Genomic DNA, 18,082 nt, shown 5'->3' with positions numbered 1-18,082 from the left:
CCCGGCAATCACATGCCCAACTGACGGGCTAATTAATGAGAGAAAAGTGTGTGTGTGTGTGGTGTGTGTGGTGTGTGTGTGTGTGTGGTGTGTGTGTGTGTGGTGTGTGTGTGTGTGGTGTGTGTGTGTGTGTGTGTGTGTGGTGTGTGTGTGTGTGTGTGTGTGTGTGTGGTGTGTGTGTGTGTGTGTGGTAGCTCTTGGGTTGTGTGTCTGCCTGTCAGTGGGACAGACACAGTCTGTCTGGGTCTCTACTGACGGAACATTTACAAAGTGTTCCAAACTGTTCCTTTCAGTACCAAGGTTCTATTTCCCACTGCATCTGTGAAACCCAATGGCTTTAAACTGGGACCAGTTAATGAAATGAGAGGAAGTGGCCTCTGACCTGGAAAATGTAGTCCCCAGGTCGTATGTCAGTGATGTCGATCCACTGGCAGTCAATGTCATGGCGATAGGTATCCCAGCAACCGATGGAGATGCCCTGGTCCCCCATGTTGTAGCAGGAGAAACGCTTCTGCACGCCTGTTGCCACAGAAACACACGCCACAAACACGGGAATGAGTTAAAACATCAACAGAATCAATGTGAACATAACACGCACAACAACTTAGGTTTTCAGACTGATGTGTCAATCATATCTATCTCAGTTATAATTTGTAATATAGTCTCAGGTGTCATGGGTAATGTGGTGTCTCTCAGGTGTTGTGTGAGATGTGGTGTCTCTCAGGTGTTGTGTGAGATGTGGTCTCTCTCAGGTGTTGTGTGAGATGTGGTCTCTCTCAGGTGTTGTGTGAGATGTGGTCTCTCTCAGGTGTTGTGTGAGATGTGGTCTCTCTCAGGTGTTGTGTGAGATGTGGTCTCTCTCAGGTGTTGTGTGAGATGTGGTCTCTCTCAGGTGTTGTGTGAGATGTGGTCTCTCTCAGGTGTTGTGTGAGACCTTACCCTCGGGACAGTAGGTGTCCTCCAGACAGAAGCTGGCCTTGTGTCCCTCTGCCACTCTGGTCCCGTTCAGCGTCAGCAGATCGTAGTGTGTGAACACCTCGATGCTGTGGTAGTGTCTGCAGAACAGGAGAAGGCTCAGTGTGTGTGGGGCTGGGCCTGCACTTATGTGTGTGTCTTTGTGTGTTTGGGTGAGTGTGTGTGTGTTTGTATGTGTGTGTGTGTGTATGCATTTGTTTGTGTTTGTAAGCGTGTGTGTGAGTGTGTATGCATTTGTGTGGGTGTCTGTTTGTATGTTTGTGTGTGTGTGTGCGTGAGTGTGTATGCATTTGTGTGTGTGTTTGTATGTGTGTGTGTGAGTTTGTATGTATGTATGTGTGTGTATGTGTGTGTGTGTGTGTATGTTTATGAGTGTGTGTGTGTGTGTGTGTGTGTGTGAGTGGGTGTGTGTGAGAGAGAGAGCTGAACAGTAGCGCCCTATGGCGTGTGCCCCAGTGACCTCACTGCTTGAACATGGGTATGTGTTCCAGGTCACACCTCTCTAACCCTCACCCTCTCACTGCTTGAACATGGGTCTGTGTTCCAGGTCACACCTCTCTAACCCTCACCCTCTCACTGCTTGAACATGGATCTGTGTTCCAGGTCACACCTCTCTGACCCTCACCCTCTCACTGCTTGAACATGGGTCTGTGTTCCAGGTCACACCTCTCTAACCCTCACCCTCTCACTGCTTGAACATGGGTCTGTGTTCCAGGTCACACCTCTCTAACCCTCACCCTCTCACTGCTTGAACATGGATCTGTGTTCCAGGTCACACCTCTCTAACCCTCACCCTCTCACTGCTTGAACATGGATCTGTGTTCCAGGTCACACCTCTCTAACCCTCTCACACAACCATGTTCAAGCCCCATCACGGCCACTCTTACTCTGCTGTTTACCTACACTGTGAATGAGGGGCTTTCAAACACACACACACACACACACACCTCAGCACTGTTAGTGTAAGAGATTATGACAGGGGCCAAACCCTGGTGTGTGTGCCTGTTTGTGTGTGTGTGTGAGAGTGTGTGTTTGTGTGTGTCTGTCTGTGGGTGTTTGTGCTACACAGCAAACAGAATAGTAAGTCACTGGCCATTTCCAGTCCCGTGTAGCAGACAGCTAATGAAGCTGGAGATCGGACCACTGTGTTCCTGACCCCTCGCTCGCCCCTGCACCCCTGCGCCCGCATCACACGGACCTCTCTGTCCTGCTCACACACCCCGCTGCTGCCATGACGACAGGCAGTCGCCACGGCCGCCACCTCGGCAGCAGAGCAGAATGAACCAGGAGGGAATGTTCCAGAGCTCTCAGAGGGGCGCTAGGTGTGTGGAATGTGTCGCCGGGCAGGACTGAGGACAATGATTCCAGTATCTCAGAGTAACCAACAGACTAACCTGACTAACCTGCCCCTTAGTTAACCCCCCGCTCCCCAAAACAAACAGAGGTTTCTATGGTAACTGACATGAAGTGGTTTCCCAGGAAACAGCACACAGGCGTTGGTCTTTGGTGCTGAGCTCATGCTTCAAACTTATTTTCATACCTGTTCCTGATTCAGTTTAATTACATTCAATAAGACCAGAGTTTTTCCCTTAATTGACTTTCATTAAGACGTCCAACCAGGGTCAATCCATCTATTATGTGCTACCACACAGCCCTGCGATGCCTTTCAGAGTTTCCCAAAGGTCCAGACAACGACACAACACATGACGAACAACGGAGGCCTCGACACACAGAACACAGGGAGTGTGTTTCTGTCTCAGGGAGGGGAAACACACTCCCAGAGACAGAAACAAACTCCCTGAGACAGAAACACACTCCCAGAGACTGAAACACACTCCCTGAGACACACACACACACTCCCAATTCACTCAGCCACAAGCAAATATAATTACGTGGCAACCTCATATCCTGTGGCTGTACAACCTCATATCCTGTGGCTGTACAACCTCATATCCTGTGGCTGTACAACCTCATATCCTGTGGCTGTACAACCTCATATCCTGTGGCTGTACAACCTCATATCCTGTGGCTGTACAACCTCATATCCTGTGGCTGTACAACCTCATATCCTGTGGCTGTACAACCTCATATCCTGTGGCTGTACAACCTCATATCCTGTGGCTGTACAACCTCATATCCTGTGGCTGTACAACCTCATATCCTGTGGCTGTACAACCTCATATCCTGTGGCTGTACAACCTCATATCCTGTGGCTGTACAACCTCATATCCTGTGGCTGTACAACCTCATATCCTGTGGCTGTACAACCTCATATCCTGTGGCTGTACAACCTCATATCCTGTGGCTGTACAACCTCATATCCTGTGGCTGTACAACCTCATATCCTGTGGCTGTACAACCTCATATCCTGTGGCTGTACAACCTCATATCCTGTGGCTGTACAACCTCATATCCTGTGGCTGTACAACCTCATATCCTGTGGCTGTACAACCTCATATCCTGTGGCTGTACAACCTCATATCCTGTGGCTGTACAACCTCATATCCTGTGGCTGTACTACTCCCTAATTTGGCACTCTCTCTCTATCGCAGAATAATCTGAGTAAACTACAGACAGACATCTGCTCAACCTGTTGGTGCTCCATAAATACAAATCCCATGACCAACTGCAAGAAGTCTCTACTTACAGCTCGGGTTTTGTTAGTAATATGTGGCATGCGAGACACACACACAGACACACACCTGCACCAGCAACAGTACTCCCACACACACACACACACACCCTTCCTACCGGTGGCAGGCGTGCCAGGTCCAGCTCTCTCGGGTGGCGCGGGGTCTGAAGTCTGCTCGGCCCAGGTTCATGATGCGTGAGGAGAAGCGGAGCAGGCGGCGGTGGCCGTAGGGCCAGCTCATCCTGGCGGCCGACGACGACAGGCAGTTCTCCTCGTTGGCGCAGGTGAGCAGGTGCAGTGGCCGGTCCTCCAGGTAGGCCGTCTCCTGGACCAGCTGGGCGTCCAGAACCAGGTCAGGGGCCGCTGGGAGAGGGGGTCAAAGGTGAGAAGTCAGGCAGGGACGTTTGAGGACTTATCAATCCAAGTAGGTGTACTTGGGATACCTTCTGTACAGTGAGTTAGAGTGGCTGGTGTCCAGAGCAATACACCAACACAATATTTCAGTGACTGGGTTAGTGGTTGATTAGCCCATAGAGGATCAGGGTCAGTGGTTGAACAGCCAACAGAGTGAGACATGCTGTTGCTAGGTAGGTCTTACTCTCTGAGCAGGTGACTCCGGCAGCCTTAGTCCCGCCCCCTCTAGGGCAGTGCACGTGGTTGTTATGGCGACACTGTTGGATTGACAGCTCAGTTCCGACACAGTGTGTTCCGCTCAGCACCAGGTCTGCTGCATTAGCAGCCCCAGCCCAGTACCAGGTCTCCTGTAGGGGAGGGATGGAGGGAGGGAGGGAAGGGGGGGGGGGAGAGGGGGGAGGGAGGGAGGGGGAGAGAGGGAGGGAGGGAGGGGGGGGAGAGGGGGGAAGAGAGAGGAGGGAGGGAATGGAGGGACGGAGGGAGAGGGGGGGAGAGGGGGGGCGGGGGGGGAGAGGGGGGGAGAGGGGGGGAGAGAGGGAGGGAGGGAAGGAGAGGGGAGGGGAGAGGAGGGAGAGAGGGGGGGAGAGGGGGGGAGAGGGGGAGGGAGGGAGAGGGGGGGAGAGAGAAAAGGGAGAGAGGGAGAGGGGGGGATTGGAGAGAGATAGAGAAGGGAGACAGAAAGAGATAGAGGAGAAAGTGAATAGAGAGATGAACAGAACCAAATAAAGATGAGGGATTAGCTTGGACGCCGAGACAGGGAGAGTGGTGTGACTGGTGTCTGGACAGTGTGTCTGGTGTGTCTGGTGTCTGGACAGAGTGTCTGGTGTGTCTGGTGTCTGGACACTGAGAGAGGTGTGTCTGGTGTCTGGACAGTGTGTCTGGTGTGTCTGGTGTCTGGACAGTGTGTCTGGTGTGTCTGGTGTCTGGACAGAGTGTCTGGTGTGTCTGGACACTGAGAGAGGTGTGTCTGGTGTCTGGACAGTGTGTCTGGTGTGTCTGGTGTCTGGACACTGAGAGAGGTGTGTCTGGTGTCTGGACAGTGTGTCTGGTGTGTCTGGTGTCTGGACAGTGTGTCTGGTGTTTCTGGTGTGTCTGGTGTCTGGACAGAGTGTCTGGTGTGTCTGGTGTCTGGACAGTGTGTCTGGTGTGTCTGGTGTCTGGACAGAGTGTCTGGTGTGTCTGGTGTCTGGACAGTGTGTCTGGTGTGTCTGGTGTCTGGACAGTGTGTCTGGTGTGTCTGGTGTGTCTGGTGTCTGGACAGTGTGTCTGGTGTCTGGACAGTGTGTCTGGTGTCTGGACAGTGTGTCTGGTGTGTCTGGTGTCTGGACAGAGTGTCTGGTGTGTCTGGTGTCTGGACACTGAAAGAGGTGTGTCTGGTGTCTAGACAGTGTGTCTGGTGTGTCTGGTGTCTGGACAGTGTGTCTGGTGTGTCTGGTGTCTGGACACTGAAAGAGGTGTGTCTGGTGTCTGGACAGAGTGTCTGGTGTGTCTGGTGTCTGGACAGTGTGTCTGGTGTGTCTGGTGTGTCTGGTGTCTGGACAGTGTGTCTGGTGTGTCTGGTGTCTGGACAGAGTGTCTGGTGTGTCTGGACACTGAGAGAGGTGTGTCTGGTGTCTGGACAGTGTGTCTGGTGTGTCTGGTGTCTGGACACTGAGAGAGGTGTGTCTGGTGTCTGGACAGTGTGTCTGGTGTGTCTGGTGTCTGGACAGTGTGTCTGGTGTTTCTGGTGTGTCTGGTGTCTGGACAGAGTGTCTGGTGTGTCTGGTGTCTGGACAGTGTGTCTGGTGTGTCTGGTGTCTGGACAGAGTGTCTGGTGTGTCTGGTGTCTGGACAGTGTGTCTGGTGTGTCTGGTGTCTGGACAGTGTGTCTGGTGTGTCTGGTGTCTGGACAGTGTGTCTGGTGTCTGGACAGTGTGTCTGGTGTCTGGACAGTGTGTCTGGTGTGTCTGGTGTCTGGACAGAGTGTCTGGTGTGTCTGGTGTCTGGACACTGAAAGAGGTGTGTCTGGTGTCTAGACAGTGTGTCTGGTGTGTCTGGTGTCTGGACAGTGTGTCTGGTGTGTCTGGTGTCTGGACACTGAAAGAGGTGTGTCTGGTGTCTGGACAGAGTGTCTGGTGTGTCTGGTGTCTGGACAGTGTGTCTGGTGTGTCTGGTGTGTCTGGTGTCTGGACAGTGTGTCTGGTGTCTGGACAGAGTGTCTGGTGTGTCTGGTGTCTGGACAGTGTGTCTGGTGTCTGGACAGAGTGTCTGGTGTGTCTGGTGTCTGGACACTGAGAGAGGTGTGTCTGGTGTGTCTGGACAGTGTGTCTGGTGTGTCTGGTGTCTGGACAGTGTGTCTGGTGTGTCTGGTGTGTCTGGACAGTGTGTCTGGTGTCTGGACAGTGTGTCTGGTGTCTGGACAGAGTGTCTGGTGTGTCTGGTGTCTGGACAGTGTGTCTGGTGTCAGGGCAGGGCAGCCCCGTTCCTGCGTGAGGGAGCAGGGCTCCTACCTGGTGGGCCCTGGAGGCGAAGCCGTAGCCCAGCTGTCTGCACACCACCATGGCCTCGTTGATGCCCCAGTTCTCACTGCACACAGCCCCCCAGCGCTTACGTCCCCCCACCTCCATCAGCACCTCCACACGGCCCTCGGCCCGTTCCCGGCCCCCCGCCAGACGCACCTGAGAGAAAAAGAAAGAAAACAAGAGATGGAGAGAGAGAAAAATACAGCGAGAAAGGGGTGAATGGAAGAAAAGAAAAGTGTGTGTCTAACCGTGCTCTCCAGGCCAGTCTGGGGGACGCTGCATCGCACGGACGCGTCCTGGGTGTGTTTAAAGGTCCACAGAGGAACATCCTGGAAGTAGCAGTCCAGGAGAGACCTCTCCGAACCCAGACACTGGACACTGTTCATGTGGATAGGACCAGTGCCTGGAGCAGGGAGGAGGGGTGAGAGAGGAGGAAAGGAGAGGAGGAGGAGAGGGGGTGGTAAGAGATAAAGAAAGAGAGAAAGCATTAACACCATATCATCTCACTTCTTTACGTCACCCAGACATGAGGGCATCACTGCAATCACTCTAAACACACCTTATCTACCTAGACACACACACAAACACACACCCACAAACACAAACACACACCCACACACACAAACACAAACACAAACACACACCCACACCCACACACTCAAACACAAACACACAAAACCCAAATTATACTGTGGGGATTGACAGATAGGGATCATGTATTTCCCAACCACAACTGCACCTGAACAAAAACAGCTCCTCCCTATTTAAGCCTGCCTGCCTGCCTGCCTGCTTGTCTGCCTGTCTGTCTGCCTGTCTGCCTGGCTGCCTGCCTGCCTGTCTGTCTGTCTGCCTGTTTGCCCTTTTTGCCTGTTTGCCTGTATATCAGTCACACCTCATTACCAACACTGTGTAAGAAACAGTCGCCTGGAGCTCCACAGGAGAGATCAGGTAAGAAACTGTCAGCAGAGACACAAGTAGCAGGAGAGACCAGCTACCAGGTTACTGTTAGAAACCACAGTCTACACACACACACACACACACACACACACACTGAAGCACAAACAAACAATCACAGGCAAGAGTGAGAGAGCGAGAGAGAGAGAGAGAGAGAGAGAGAGAGAGAGAGAGAGAGAGAGAGAGAGAGAGAGAGAGAGAGAGAGAGAGAGAGAGAGAGGGGAGAGAGAGAGAGAGACAGAGACAATGAGAGACAGAGAGAGACAGACAGACAGAGAGCCAGAGAGAATGGGGTTGGAGGTTGGAAAGTACTAATTGCAGGTCTAAGCTGACCCTGTCTTGGTTGTCCTGGATTGCATAGCTGGCTCCATGTTGGTTCCACACCAAACATGCACAACAGAAGCCACTTCCGAGGTCAGGCATCTGTGTGTGTGTGGTGTGGTGGTGTGTGTGTGTGTGTGTTTGTGTGTGGACCAATTGGGAACATCTGAACAGCCACTGTTTTGATTGTGAGGACAAACAGGAACACCACAGTGAATGTTTACACACACTCACACACAAGCAAACAGACACACACAGATACACACGCACTCACACACACTCTCTCTCTCTATTTGGGCCTCAGTTCCGGGAAATATAGTTGGGGATTACCAAGAACATGCTTAAACATAAGTGGGCATACACACACCGACTCTGAAGAAAGACTGAGAGAATGAAAGATGGAGGAGAGAGAGCTCTAACCACATTATGGATACAGAGGAGAGGGAAATGGAAGCATTGTCCTGTAATATACCCTCCTGATGATGATGGTGGTGGTGAAGACGATGATGACAATGTTAAATATACTGGAGGGTGGAGTTCTGGTGCTTTCCTTCCACCTAGAGATCACGCTCACTGTATGACTCCTTCCAGCTAGAGATCACGCTCACTGTATGACTCCTTCCAGCTAGATATTAAGATCACTGTATGACTCCTTCCAGCTAGAGATTAAGCTCACTGTATGACTCCTTCCACCTAGAGATTAAGCTCACTGTATGACTCCTTCCACCTAGAGATTAAGCTCACTGTATGACTCCTTCCACCTAGAGATTAAACTCACTGTATGACTCCTTCCAGCTAGAGATTAAGCTCACTGTATGACTCCTTCCACCTAGAGATTAAGCTCACTGTATGACTCCTTCCTCAGTGGTTAGCAGGAGACCCAGGGCCCTATTTTAACGATCTGAAATGCAAGTATCAAATGCAAAGCGTAAGTAACTTTGTGGGCGGGACTCCGGCGGTGTCGCTATTATACCAGAGGGTTAAATGTATTTGTGCTAGTCGCAAATCTAAAATGGGTTGTAGCTACATTACTAATGGGTATGGTTTGGGCGTAACGTGCAATAAACCAATCAGAGCGTCATCTCACATTCCCTTTAAGAGCAGGCGCGCTTGTTCCATGGCGGATTGCTATTATAACGGTGGATTTGCCAGGCGCACGCCAGGAACGGTTCACAGCCGAGGAGACCGACGTTCTCGTCAGGGCCGTAAAAGATAGAGAAGTGACATTGTATGGGAAAGGCAGAGCAGTTTTCTCATTACACTAAGTTGCCCACTCATGCTGCTCATTCAAATTCTTAGTGTTATTTTTATATATATATTTTTTTTTAAATTGTTATATTTTTTAATAGTTTAGTTATTAGAATTAGTTTAACCATTGTACTTTTTTACTTAATTTAAGGCCCGTATATGTTTATTGTTTGCACCTTCCTGCCACAGTAAATTCTGTGTTGGTGTAACATACATGGCGGATAAACCAAATTCTGATTCTGATTCTGATTGGGATGGGAGAAGAAACCCACCCAAATTAGCTTCGGTTAAACAGGCATGGGAGGAAATTGCCACAATTGTTACAAATCAAGTTCACATACATAGAGATTTCTAATGAAAATCTTTTTAATCATTGACATGAAAAAAAATGTAACACAGCCATACAATAAATCCAAACAATGTAACGTAGCTTCGCAGGAAGAAGACCCTGGCCTCGCCAGCAGTGTGCACGGGCCAAGCATGCGCCCTTAAAATTGCATCTGAATAACGCGCCATTGACTTTAGTCTACGTTTTCCTGGTCTGTGGCGGAATTGTTTTTCTGAAAATGCAAAATAGCACCAGGGAACGTTTGCGCCGGAACACGCCTCCTTTTTTCGCTGAACCGCCCCCGGGAGCACAAGGTCATTCCCTAATTTTTTGACGTGCATCTGTGGAGGGAAAAGTCCGCTTTGCGTTGAGTGCAAACTAGGAATGATACTTGCGTCGTTGACAAAGTCAATTGCGCCGGGTGCAAGATAGGGCCCAGCGAGAGAGAGAGACAGAGAGAGAGAGAGAGAGAGAGAGAGAGAGAGAGAGAGAGCGAGAGAGAGAGACAGAGAGAGAGAGAGAGAGAGAGAGAGAGAGAGAGAGAGAGAGAGAGAGAGAGAGAGAGAGAGAGGAAGCTTGTGCCCCCAGTGCTTTGCCAGACTCTGGAGCCAGGCTGCATTCAGACCCGTTAACCATGTTGTTATCACTGTGGAACATGGTGCTGTTTAGGTTATGATCCCATATGAGGGGTCCCTGGTACATGTCTTTCTGTGAAAAACTTCAAAGTAGATAGAAAGAGATATAGAGAGAGGAAGGAGAGAGAGAAAGAGTCAGAGAGAGAGTGGAGAGAGAGAGTCAGAGAGAGTGGAGAGAAAGAGAGAGTCAGAGACAAAGTGGAGAGTCAGAGAGAGAGAGAGAGAGAGAGAGAGAGAGAGAGAGAGAGAGATAGTCAGAGAGAGTCAAAGAGAGAGAAAGTGAAAAGAGCGAGAGAGAGAGTATAGAAAGGTGTATATCACGCGTCCGCCTCTAAAAGGGGCAGTCAGTCATCTCTCGGTTGCTCGTATCTCTTCCTCACCGTTATCCCCTGTCATCCACACCCCCATCAGAGACATAACTCTCTGGAGATCCTCTTTTGATCTCCTTGGGAGTCTTTGGGGCGGGGCAGCCATTTTGCTTCACGCTTCGCTTCTCTAAGCACCTAGCATGCAAATCACCCACGGTGAGGTCACATAACCCAAGGCTTTTGATTGGATGGGCGATATGATAGGCTTCACAGGCATTGAGAAGAACACAATGTCTCCTTTCAGGGAGGGACAGAGGGATCGTAAACCACAACCACAACCAGCACGAGATCTGGTGGAGATGAGAGGATGTTCAGGGGAGCGCTAGTGTCGCTTTCACTTTCAGTTCCCTGAGCCACAGCATCTCTCCACTGAACACAGTCTGTGGCCTGAGCTCACAACACGAGACATCTGCCTCTTCACCAGATCTGACACTGTCTCTGTCTGCCTGCTGCAAGGAGGGACAGCAAACAGCACACTTACTGCCAGTCTCTTCCCAACCCTGCCTGCCTGCCTGCCTTTCTGTCTGTCTGTCTGTCTGTCTGTCTGTCTGTCTGTCTGTCTGCCTGCCTGTCTGACTATCTGTCTGCCTATCTGTCTGCCTGGCTGTCTGCCTGTCTGAATATCTGTCTGTCTGCCTGTCTGTCTGTCTGTCTGGCTGACTATCTGTCTGTCTGTCTGTCTGTTTTTCCAACAGCCTCAGTTCCCTTCCCTCCAGGATCTAATTTTCCAACACCATATATGTTTATGTGGCCTCAGAGAGCAAGCTGACATGTGACAGTAAAAGGTTGAGTGTAACCAGAAGCAGCCATGTTATAGAGAATCAGCTTTGATCCTGTCATGGATGTAGCACAGCACTCGCTCCCATGGGACTGTCCTTGTCCATGTGTGTGTGTGTGTGTGTGAGTGTGTGTGTGTGTGTGTGGGTGAGTGAGTGAGTGTTTGTGTGTGTGTGTGTGATTGAGTGTGTGTGTCTGTCTGTTGTAAATGCAAGAAAGAATCCTTATTTTAAACCCTGCTTCTGCTAGGAAGGAATGTTGGAAGTAATGCAATATGAACCTTACATTAGCCTGTTTTCAGACCAGCTCTGTACACACACACACACTCTCACACACACACACCCACAAAGTTATAACTTTGTGGGTAGATGGATGTGTGCTCCAACCAGACCACACCCATGCCAAGAAATTAAAGAAGGTGACTGAAAATGCACAACGATCCTCATTTCTCATGAGATTAACTCATTGCCAGTCAGATATCTGCTTCATAAAGTACAGAGAGCTATGTCTTCTATGAAAACCTGTGTGTGTGTGTGTCTGTGTGTGTGTGTGTGTGTCTGTCTGTGTGTGTGTGTGTGTGTGGGGGGTCTGTCTGTGGGTGTGTGTGTGTGTGTGTGTGTATGTGTGTGTGTCTGTCTGTCTGTCTGTCTGTGTGTTTGTGTGTGTGTGTGGGGGGTCTGTCTGTCCGTGGGTGTGTGTCTGTGATCAGCTGCGGGGCTCACAAAAACAGCTGGGGAACACTGGATACCACAAAAGTCCCTCAAAGGAACCATCAACACATTTTCAGCTTCACACACACTCACACATACACACCCACACATACCCACACACACACATACACACCCACACTCCGACCATTCAGCGCTAGGGAGGCGTACAGGCGTAGATAAGTCCCAGTAACGGCTGTGGGATCGGTTCCAGTCTAGCGACAGGGAGAGGGAGTCAGCATGCCCAGAGAGCTCAGAGGTACCTCCCAGAGAGAATGCTTATCCCTGCATCCAGATGGCTGGATGAAGTCAAGAGTTCAAGTTGTGAGAAGTGCATATGAAGGAAAGCCAGGAAGACAAGTTGGAAGTTGAACAGAGAGTCAGAGTAGTCAAGAGCTGGAGAGGGGGAAGAGGAAGGAGAGAGAGAGAAAGAGAGGAACAGGACACAGAGGGAGTGAGGGTAATAGAGAGAAAGAGACCGAAAGAGGACAGAGAATAGAAGAGAGGAGAGGAGAGAACAGAAAGATGTAAAAGAGGCCTGAGAACAGTACAGCATGTTGAGGCAATGAGAGCCAGGGACTCACCTTGACCCATGTAGGCTCCAGTGAGGGCCTCCTTGGCACTGCCGAAGCCCAGCTCCCTGCACACCACGCTGGCTGACACCCGGTCCCACAGGTGGTCTACGATGGTGCCCCACTTCCCCTCCCTGAGCACCTCCACGCGGCCCTCTCCCAGACGTGGCCCCGCCTTCAGACGCACCGGCTGCAGGGGGGGGGGGGGGTGGGGGCGGGGGGCCAGATGACGGCCAAATGAAATTGTGTCCTTGTTCAAGGGCAACTTCACCCTACTTGCCTCGGGAGAATGTCCCTGTACTTACTGTAAGTCTCTGGATAAGAGCGTCTGCTCAATGACTAAATGTAAATGTAATGTGGGTGTGATGTGTGTGTATTGTGTGGGTTATAGTGGAGGAGTGTGTGTGCATGTGTGTGTGTTGCGGGGTGGGGGTGGGGTCTTACCACAGTGGGGTTGGGGGCTTGAGGGCGTCCTGACGACATGCGGGCAAACTGGGGACCAGGCATACACTTGGCTACTGCATGCCTGCCACTCTTACAGGGGACGGGGCTGCGCGGGATGGACAGCTGAGCGTGGCACTCTGATAGGCTGTTCTCGGTACCCAGGCAGTGCACCTTCTCCACCCAGAAGCCCTTCTTACTGGCCATCAAGCTGAGCCTGCAGGAGGGGCAGCACAGGGGTCACACACACAGGTACTCCTTTTCAGGTTCAGAGTTCTGCCTGGAAGCGCTGACTGAATGGTTGTTGAGTCTATTCACCAACATGGGAGGAAAAGCCGTGCTTGTGTGTGTGTTTAGCAGCGGATCTGGAACGTTCTCTACCTTGTGGACGGGTCTGCCACCTTGGTGTCCCAGATTTTCCTGGAGGAGAAGAGAGACGTAGAGAAGGATGTTAGTTCTGCGATCTTTAGTAAATGTGTTTGGGTTTGAGCCCGCCATAAACCTACCACACTCATGGAACAAACACACACGCACACACACAAACACACACAGCTTTTATGAGCCTCCTTGGTGGGCCCCTAACACACACCACTGACATGGCAACACAATTGTCCCCTGTAACATATATAATTGTATACCATAGTCTGTCTTTGTGTGTGTGTGTGTGTATTCCTGTGTACTGTATGTCTGTGGTTGTGTGTGTGTGTGTGTGTGTGTGTGTGTGTGTGTGTGGTATAGTGGTTTTCTAAGGCATGGACTGGTACGGTCTGTTTGTGGTGATGATTGGTGCAGTTGAAGTTAGAACGTATTGTTCCTGTTCTCTCAGACCATGTTCCTGTCCTGTCTTTCTGGTGCTTTAGCTATATCTGTATCTAGGCTGGCTGGCTGGCTGGCAAGCTGGCTGGATAGTTAGTTGGTTGGCTGGCTACCTGGTTGGCTGGTTGGCTGGCTGGCTGTCTGGATGCATGGCTGGATGGCTGGCTGGTTGCTTGGCTGGTTAGCTGGCAAGCTGGCTGGATAGTTAGTTGGTTGGCTGACTGGCTAGCTGGTTGGCTGGCTGACAGGCTGGTTGGCAGGCAAGCTGGTTGACTGGCTGGCTGGCTGGTTTGATTAGCTGGTTTGCTGGCTGTCTGACTGGTTTGTATGTAAGCCAGGTTTAAAAAGAAAACCATTGCTTTGTGTTGCTAGTTAAACAAGTGTCCATTGACTGAGACTCTAAGATTTAACAATCCTCTTGTTGGTGTTTAACATCTGTGTTGCTTTTGCTACTGAATACAGGCTTTTGTCTCCCTACAGAATCATGATTCTAGATGAAAGTTAAAAAGGTCAATTTCCAGCTCCTGAACATTCAGTGCCCAACCACACCTAGTCTATATAAAACCACAGCATTTAGCGGCAACAACCAATGTTGCTGGGAAGTCAGGGCTTGACCTAAGAAACAAACAAACACACACACACACACAAACCAGGCTTTGCCTTGTTGTTGATCTCCATGTCCGAGAAATGGTGATTGAGAAAGAAAGTAGGCATGCCTGTCAGACAGCTGGCCCTGGCACCACTCCCTGGCCCCACCCCCATGCCTGGCACCACTCCCTGGCCCCACCCCCATGCCTGGCCCCACCCTCTGGCCCCACCCCCATGCCTGGCACCACTCCCTGGCCCCACCCCCATGCCTGGCCCCACCCTCTGGCCCCACCCCCATGCCTGGCACCACTCCCTGGCCCCACCCCCATGCCTGGCCCCACCCTCTGGCCCCACCCCCATGCCTGGCACCACTCCCTGGCCCCACCCCCATGCCTGGCACCCACACTCTCTGCCAGGATGCTCTCAGCATGAAAGGTACCTGCTGTACACACACTGTACACACACACACACAGTTGAATCACATCAAACCTGGCATACCTTCCCAGACGCAAACGTGACTTCCCAACAGGAGGCTAGGTACAGAATAACACACACACATACACACACACACTTAAGGAAATAAACTCCTACGGTAGAAGCATATGAAAGCATAACACAGGCAGTTCAATATTTGGATACCCAGCATGAAACAGCAGACATTCCAGGCTAGTAAGTCACCTTGGCTACGAGCACTGATGGAGCATGTCTGAGTCCAGACACACGGCTACAAACAAGCCATCCACTTTTATCAGCAGATTACTGAGCAATGTTACAGGTGATCGACTTTTATCATGTTATTAGGCAGCTATGCAGTAGGTGAACCAGTGTTATTATGCTACATCACGCCGATCCCGGTAAACACACCGCCCAGGTGAAGTCATTTGAAGGGTGTGCTATAGATAGCACATCCTGAAATCCTGAAACTAAACAAGTCTAAATGCTGTGAGGTGTCGGTTCATGAGGTGGCAGCTGCTAAATGAATGCAAAACCAAATATCTAAACAGTGGACATGGAGACTGCATGGAACACAACATTCACATTTACATAGAAGGTAGCTTCAAAGTCCGTGATCAGACACATTAATCTTCATGTACCATGACGCCATGTTTCTGTAACGAGCCATCGTGATCTGTGTTCACGCGGGAACTGAGAATAGCCAACGTGATCTGTGTTCACGCGGGAACAGAGAAGAGCCAACGTGATCTGTGTTCACGCGGGAACTGAGAAGAGCCAACGTGATCTGTGTTCACGGCTGAACTGAGAAGAGCCCGGCTGTTGTGGACGGACGTACTGTCCTTGTACGACGTTACCTTGGGCGTGTAAGCAGGCATATATAACATGGCGGAGGGCTGTGATAGGCCGAGACAAAACGCTAAACGGGATTCAGCGTTTGTGCTCTCCAAACTGGAATTAGGGCTCGTAAAATACCTAGGATACGTCTACCATGTGGAGCTGTTGTAACGTGTCTGTCTGAAATCATAACGCACACATGCACGCACCTCTTCCTTCCTTCCCTCCCCCACCCTCTCTCTCTCTCTACCCCCTACCTCTCTCCCTCCCTCTCTCCCTCCCTCCCTCTCTCCCTCCCTCCCTCTATACATATACATCTCTCTCTAGGTTTTCTCTCTTAGCGTCTTTCTCTGTCTTTCCCTGTGTCTGTTCCTCTCCTCACTACAGTGTGAATGTTTCTCACATGAACATGACCTCACCACAGGCCAATCAGACAGTCATTTTCTCTCGCTGAGGGACTCACCCAATAAACAGGGCAGTTAAGCCAGCAGAACATAATAACCACCCACCACATCTTCATTTAATTAGCTGGTACCGTCTGATGAACTTGTGGCCTTAAACTCGATGCCCGAGTAACCATGGCAACATCCCACTGGGAGGTTGAACTTTCAGCTTGAAGGATTCTACTCGACCAGGTTTCTCACTGGTACTGCTTTAGATTATCTATGGACTGAAGAGGGGTCCACATTGAACAACAGGGTCTACAGATGGTTCTCTAGGTCCAGGATGAGGTCTATAACTGGTTATGTGTGTTCTTTATGGTTATGTGTGGGCCATGTGGGGTTTATGCAGTTTTCTAGGCACTATCTGAGGTATATATGGGTCTGTGGGCCCAGTGTGAGGTATATATGGGTCTGTGGGCCCAGTGTGAGGTATATATGGGTCTGTGGGCCCAGTGTGAGGTATATATGGGTCTGTGGGCTCAGTGTGAGGTATATATGGGTCTGTGGGCCCAGTGTGAGGTATATATGGTTATGGGTTCACTAAAAGCAGGTGGGGGCTGAGCAAAGACGACACCCAAGTCCAGCTGGGCTCTGATTACCAGGACCCGCCCAGCTCCTGATGAACTGTGGGACTGAGTTTAACTTCAAACACACACACTCTTTCTGTACCTTCCTCTCTCTTGCACACACCCCTCTCTCAGCGCTCACTTTCTCTCTGTGTCTCTACTTTCTTATTGTCAAGTTAATGGAGGAGAGAGAAGGTAAATGAGATTGAGACGAAGGAAAGAGGAATCTGTGAAGAGAAAGAGAGAGAGAGAGAGAGAGAGAGAGAGAGAGAGAGAGAGAGAGAGAGAGAGAGAGAGAGAGAGAGAGAGAGAGAGAGAGAGAGAGAGAGAGAGAGAGAGTGTGTGTATTTTATCATAGAGACCCACCCTCTTGTTCACACACTACAGTCACCCTGCTGTTCTGGTCTAAACAGTAAGCACCCCTCCCTTAACTCTCACACACGCGTACACGCACATGCATATACAAACAGTCTCTGTCTCACTTAATTGTAACACTCTCTCCCTTTCGTTCCACTCCCACATTCCCTTTCATTACTTCTCCAGCCTCTCTCTCCATATCAATCTCTCTCTCTCTCTCTCTCTCTCTCTCTCTCTCTCTCTCTCTCTCTCTCTCTCTCTCTCTCTCTCTCTCTCTCTCTCTCCAGTAGTTGTCCTACTATCTTCTCCACATGTTATGATCTACTAGGCGACATCACACAGAGAAGACCAAGAAGTGGTTCTCCTGAAAATTGTTGTGATTTTTCCCCTCTGAGGGTTTCAGGTTAGTTATATGTGCTTATCTGTGAGCATCTGTGCACTTGTTAAAAGGGCTGTAACTTGTACAAAGGTCACTACAAATAAAACTAGATGGAACGTGAAGAGATGAGTTCACCGACACATCCATGTGAATGAGCCGTTCTGAGACGTCTAGTGAAGCGTGTGTTCCCGGGAGCATGGCTGTGGTGAAGACAGACTCAGCTAAAACAAGCCCCCGAAAAAACGCCACACAATCTGGGGTCGAACACATTGACCGCTGCCTGTTTCAGACCGCACAGTTCAACACAGCTCCGAGACCACTTGAAGAGGCACGCGCCGCGCTCGGAAATTAAAAGACGTACAAATAAATTACAGACGGGACCGCGGCTGAAGATCACACAGACTGCGGACACCAAGACAGAATCTGTCACACAAAATGTCACCCGGTGGAGGGAAAATGATATACCCCCCATCCCAGGGCAAGTTCCACACCAGCATCATTAACCAAAATGGTGGTTTGAGTCCTCCAGTCTCCACGGTGAGAGACACAGACGCCTGCTGACACAGCGACCGACAGCAGGGCATGGCTGTAATTGCTTCGTTTTTCACTAGTGCCGGAAAGCCTGGTTGGTCCACATCTCTCTCTCCTTCTCTCTCTCACACACGTAGCTATAATTGGGGTGATTTTTTTTCTCCCCTGCTCAGCAGAAACCCAGCAGAGCCTGAGTCCAGCCCAACCTGTAATTACAGCATCTTCGTGCAGCCTCAACA

General features: G+C 50.6%; 1 protein-coding gene and 1 long non-coding RNA gene across 2 annotated transcripts in view; one reads left to right on the top strand and one right to left on the bottom strand.

Annotated features, from left to right (window-relative positions):
- LOC134021879 (uncharacterized) overlaps window positions 1-18,082 on the top strand; it is a 317,808-nt gene that overhangs the window by 68,143 nt on the left and 231,583 nt on the right. The window lies entirely within an intron of this gene.
- loxl4 (lysyl oxidase-like 4) overlaps window positions 1-18,082 on the bottom strand; it is a 37,308-nt gene that overhangs the window by 5,687 nt on the left and 13,539 nt on the right. Inside the window, exons 4-12 of the mRNA XM_062462919.1 lie at window positions 13,255-13,293; window positions 12,877-13,090; window positions 12,445-12,622; window positions 6,771-6,925; window positions 6,511-6,678; window positions 4,206-4,368; window positions 3,727-3,970; window positions 940-1,055; window positions 383-519 (exon numbers count right to left, since the gene is read on the bottom strand). Coding sequence (XP_062318903.1) covers window positions 383-519; window positions 940-1,055; window positions 3,727-3,970; window positions 4,206-4,368; window positions 6,511-6,678; window positions 6,771-6,925; window positions 12,445-12,622; window positions 12,877-13,090; window positions 13,255-13,293 — 1,414 coding nt within the window. The remainder of the gene's footprint in view (window positions 1-382; window positions 520-939; window positions 1,056-3,726; window positions 3,971-4,205; window positions 4,369-6,510; window positions 6,679-6,770; window positions 6,926-12,444; window positions 12,623-12,876; window positions 13,091-13,254; window positions 13,294-18,082) is intronic.

Source organism: Osmerus eperlanus, chromosome 6, assembly GCF_963692335.1.
Source record: "Osmerus eperlanus chromosome 6, fOsmEpe2.1, whole genome shotgun sequence".
Classification (NCBI taxonomy): Eukaryota; Metazoa; Chordata; class Actinopteri; order Osmeriformes; family Osmeridae; genus Osmerus; species Osmerus eperlanus.
This window is presented reverse-complemented; position numbering and strand designations above follow the sequence as displayed.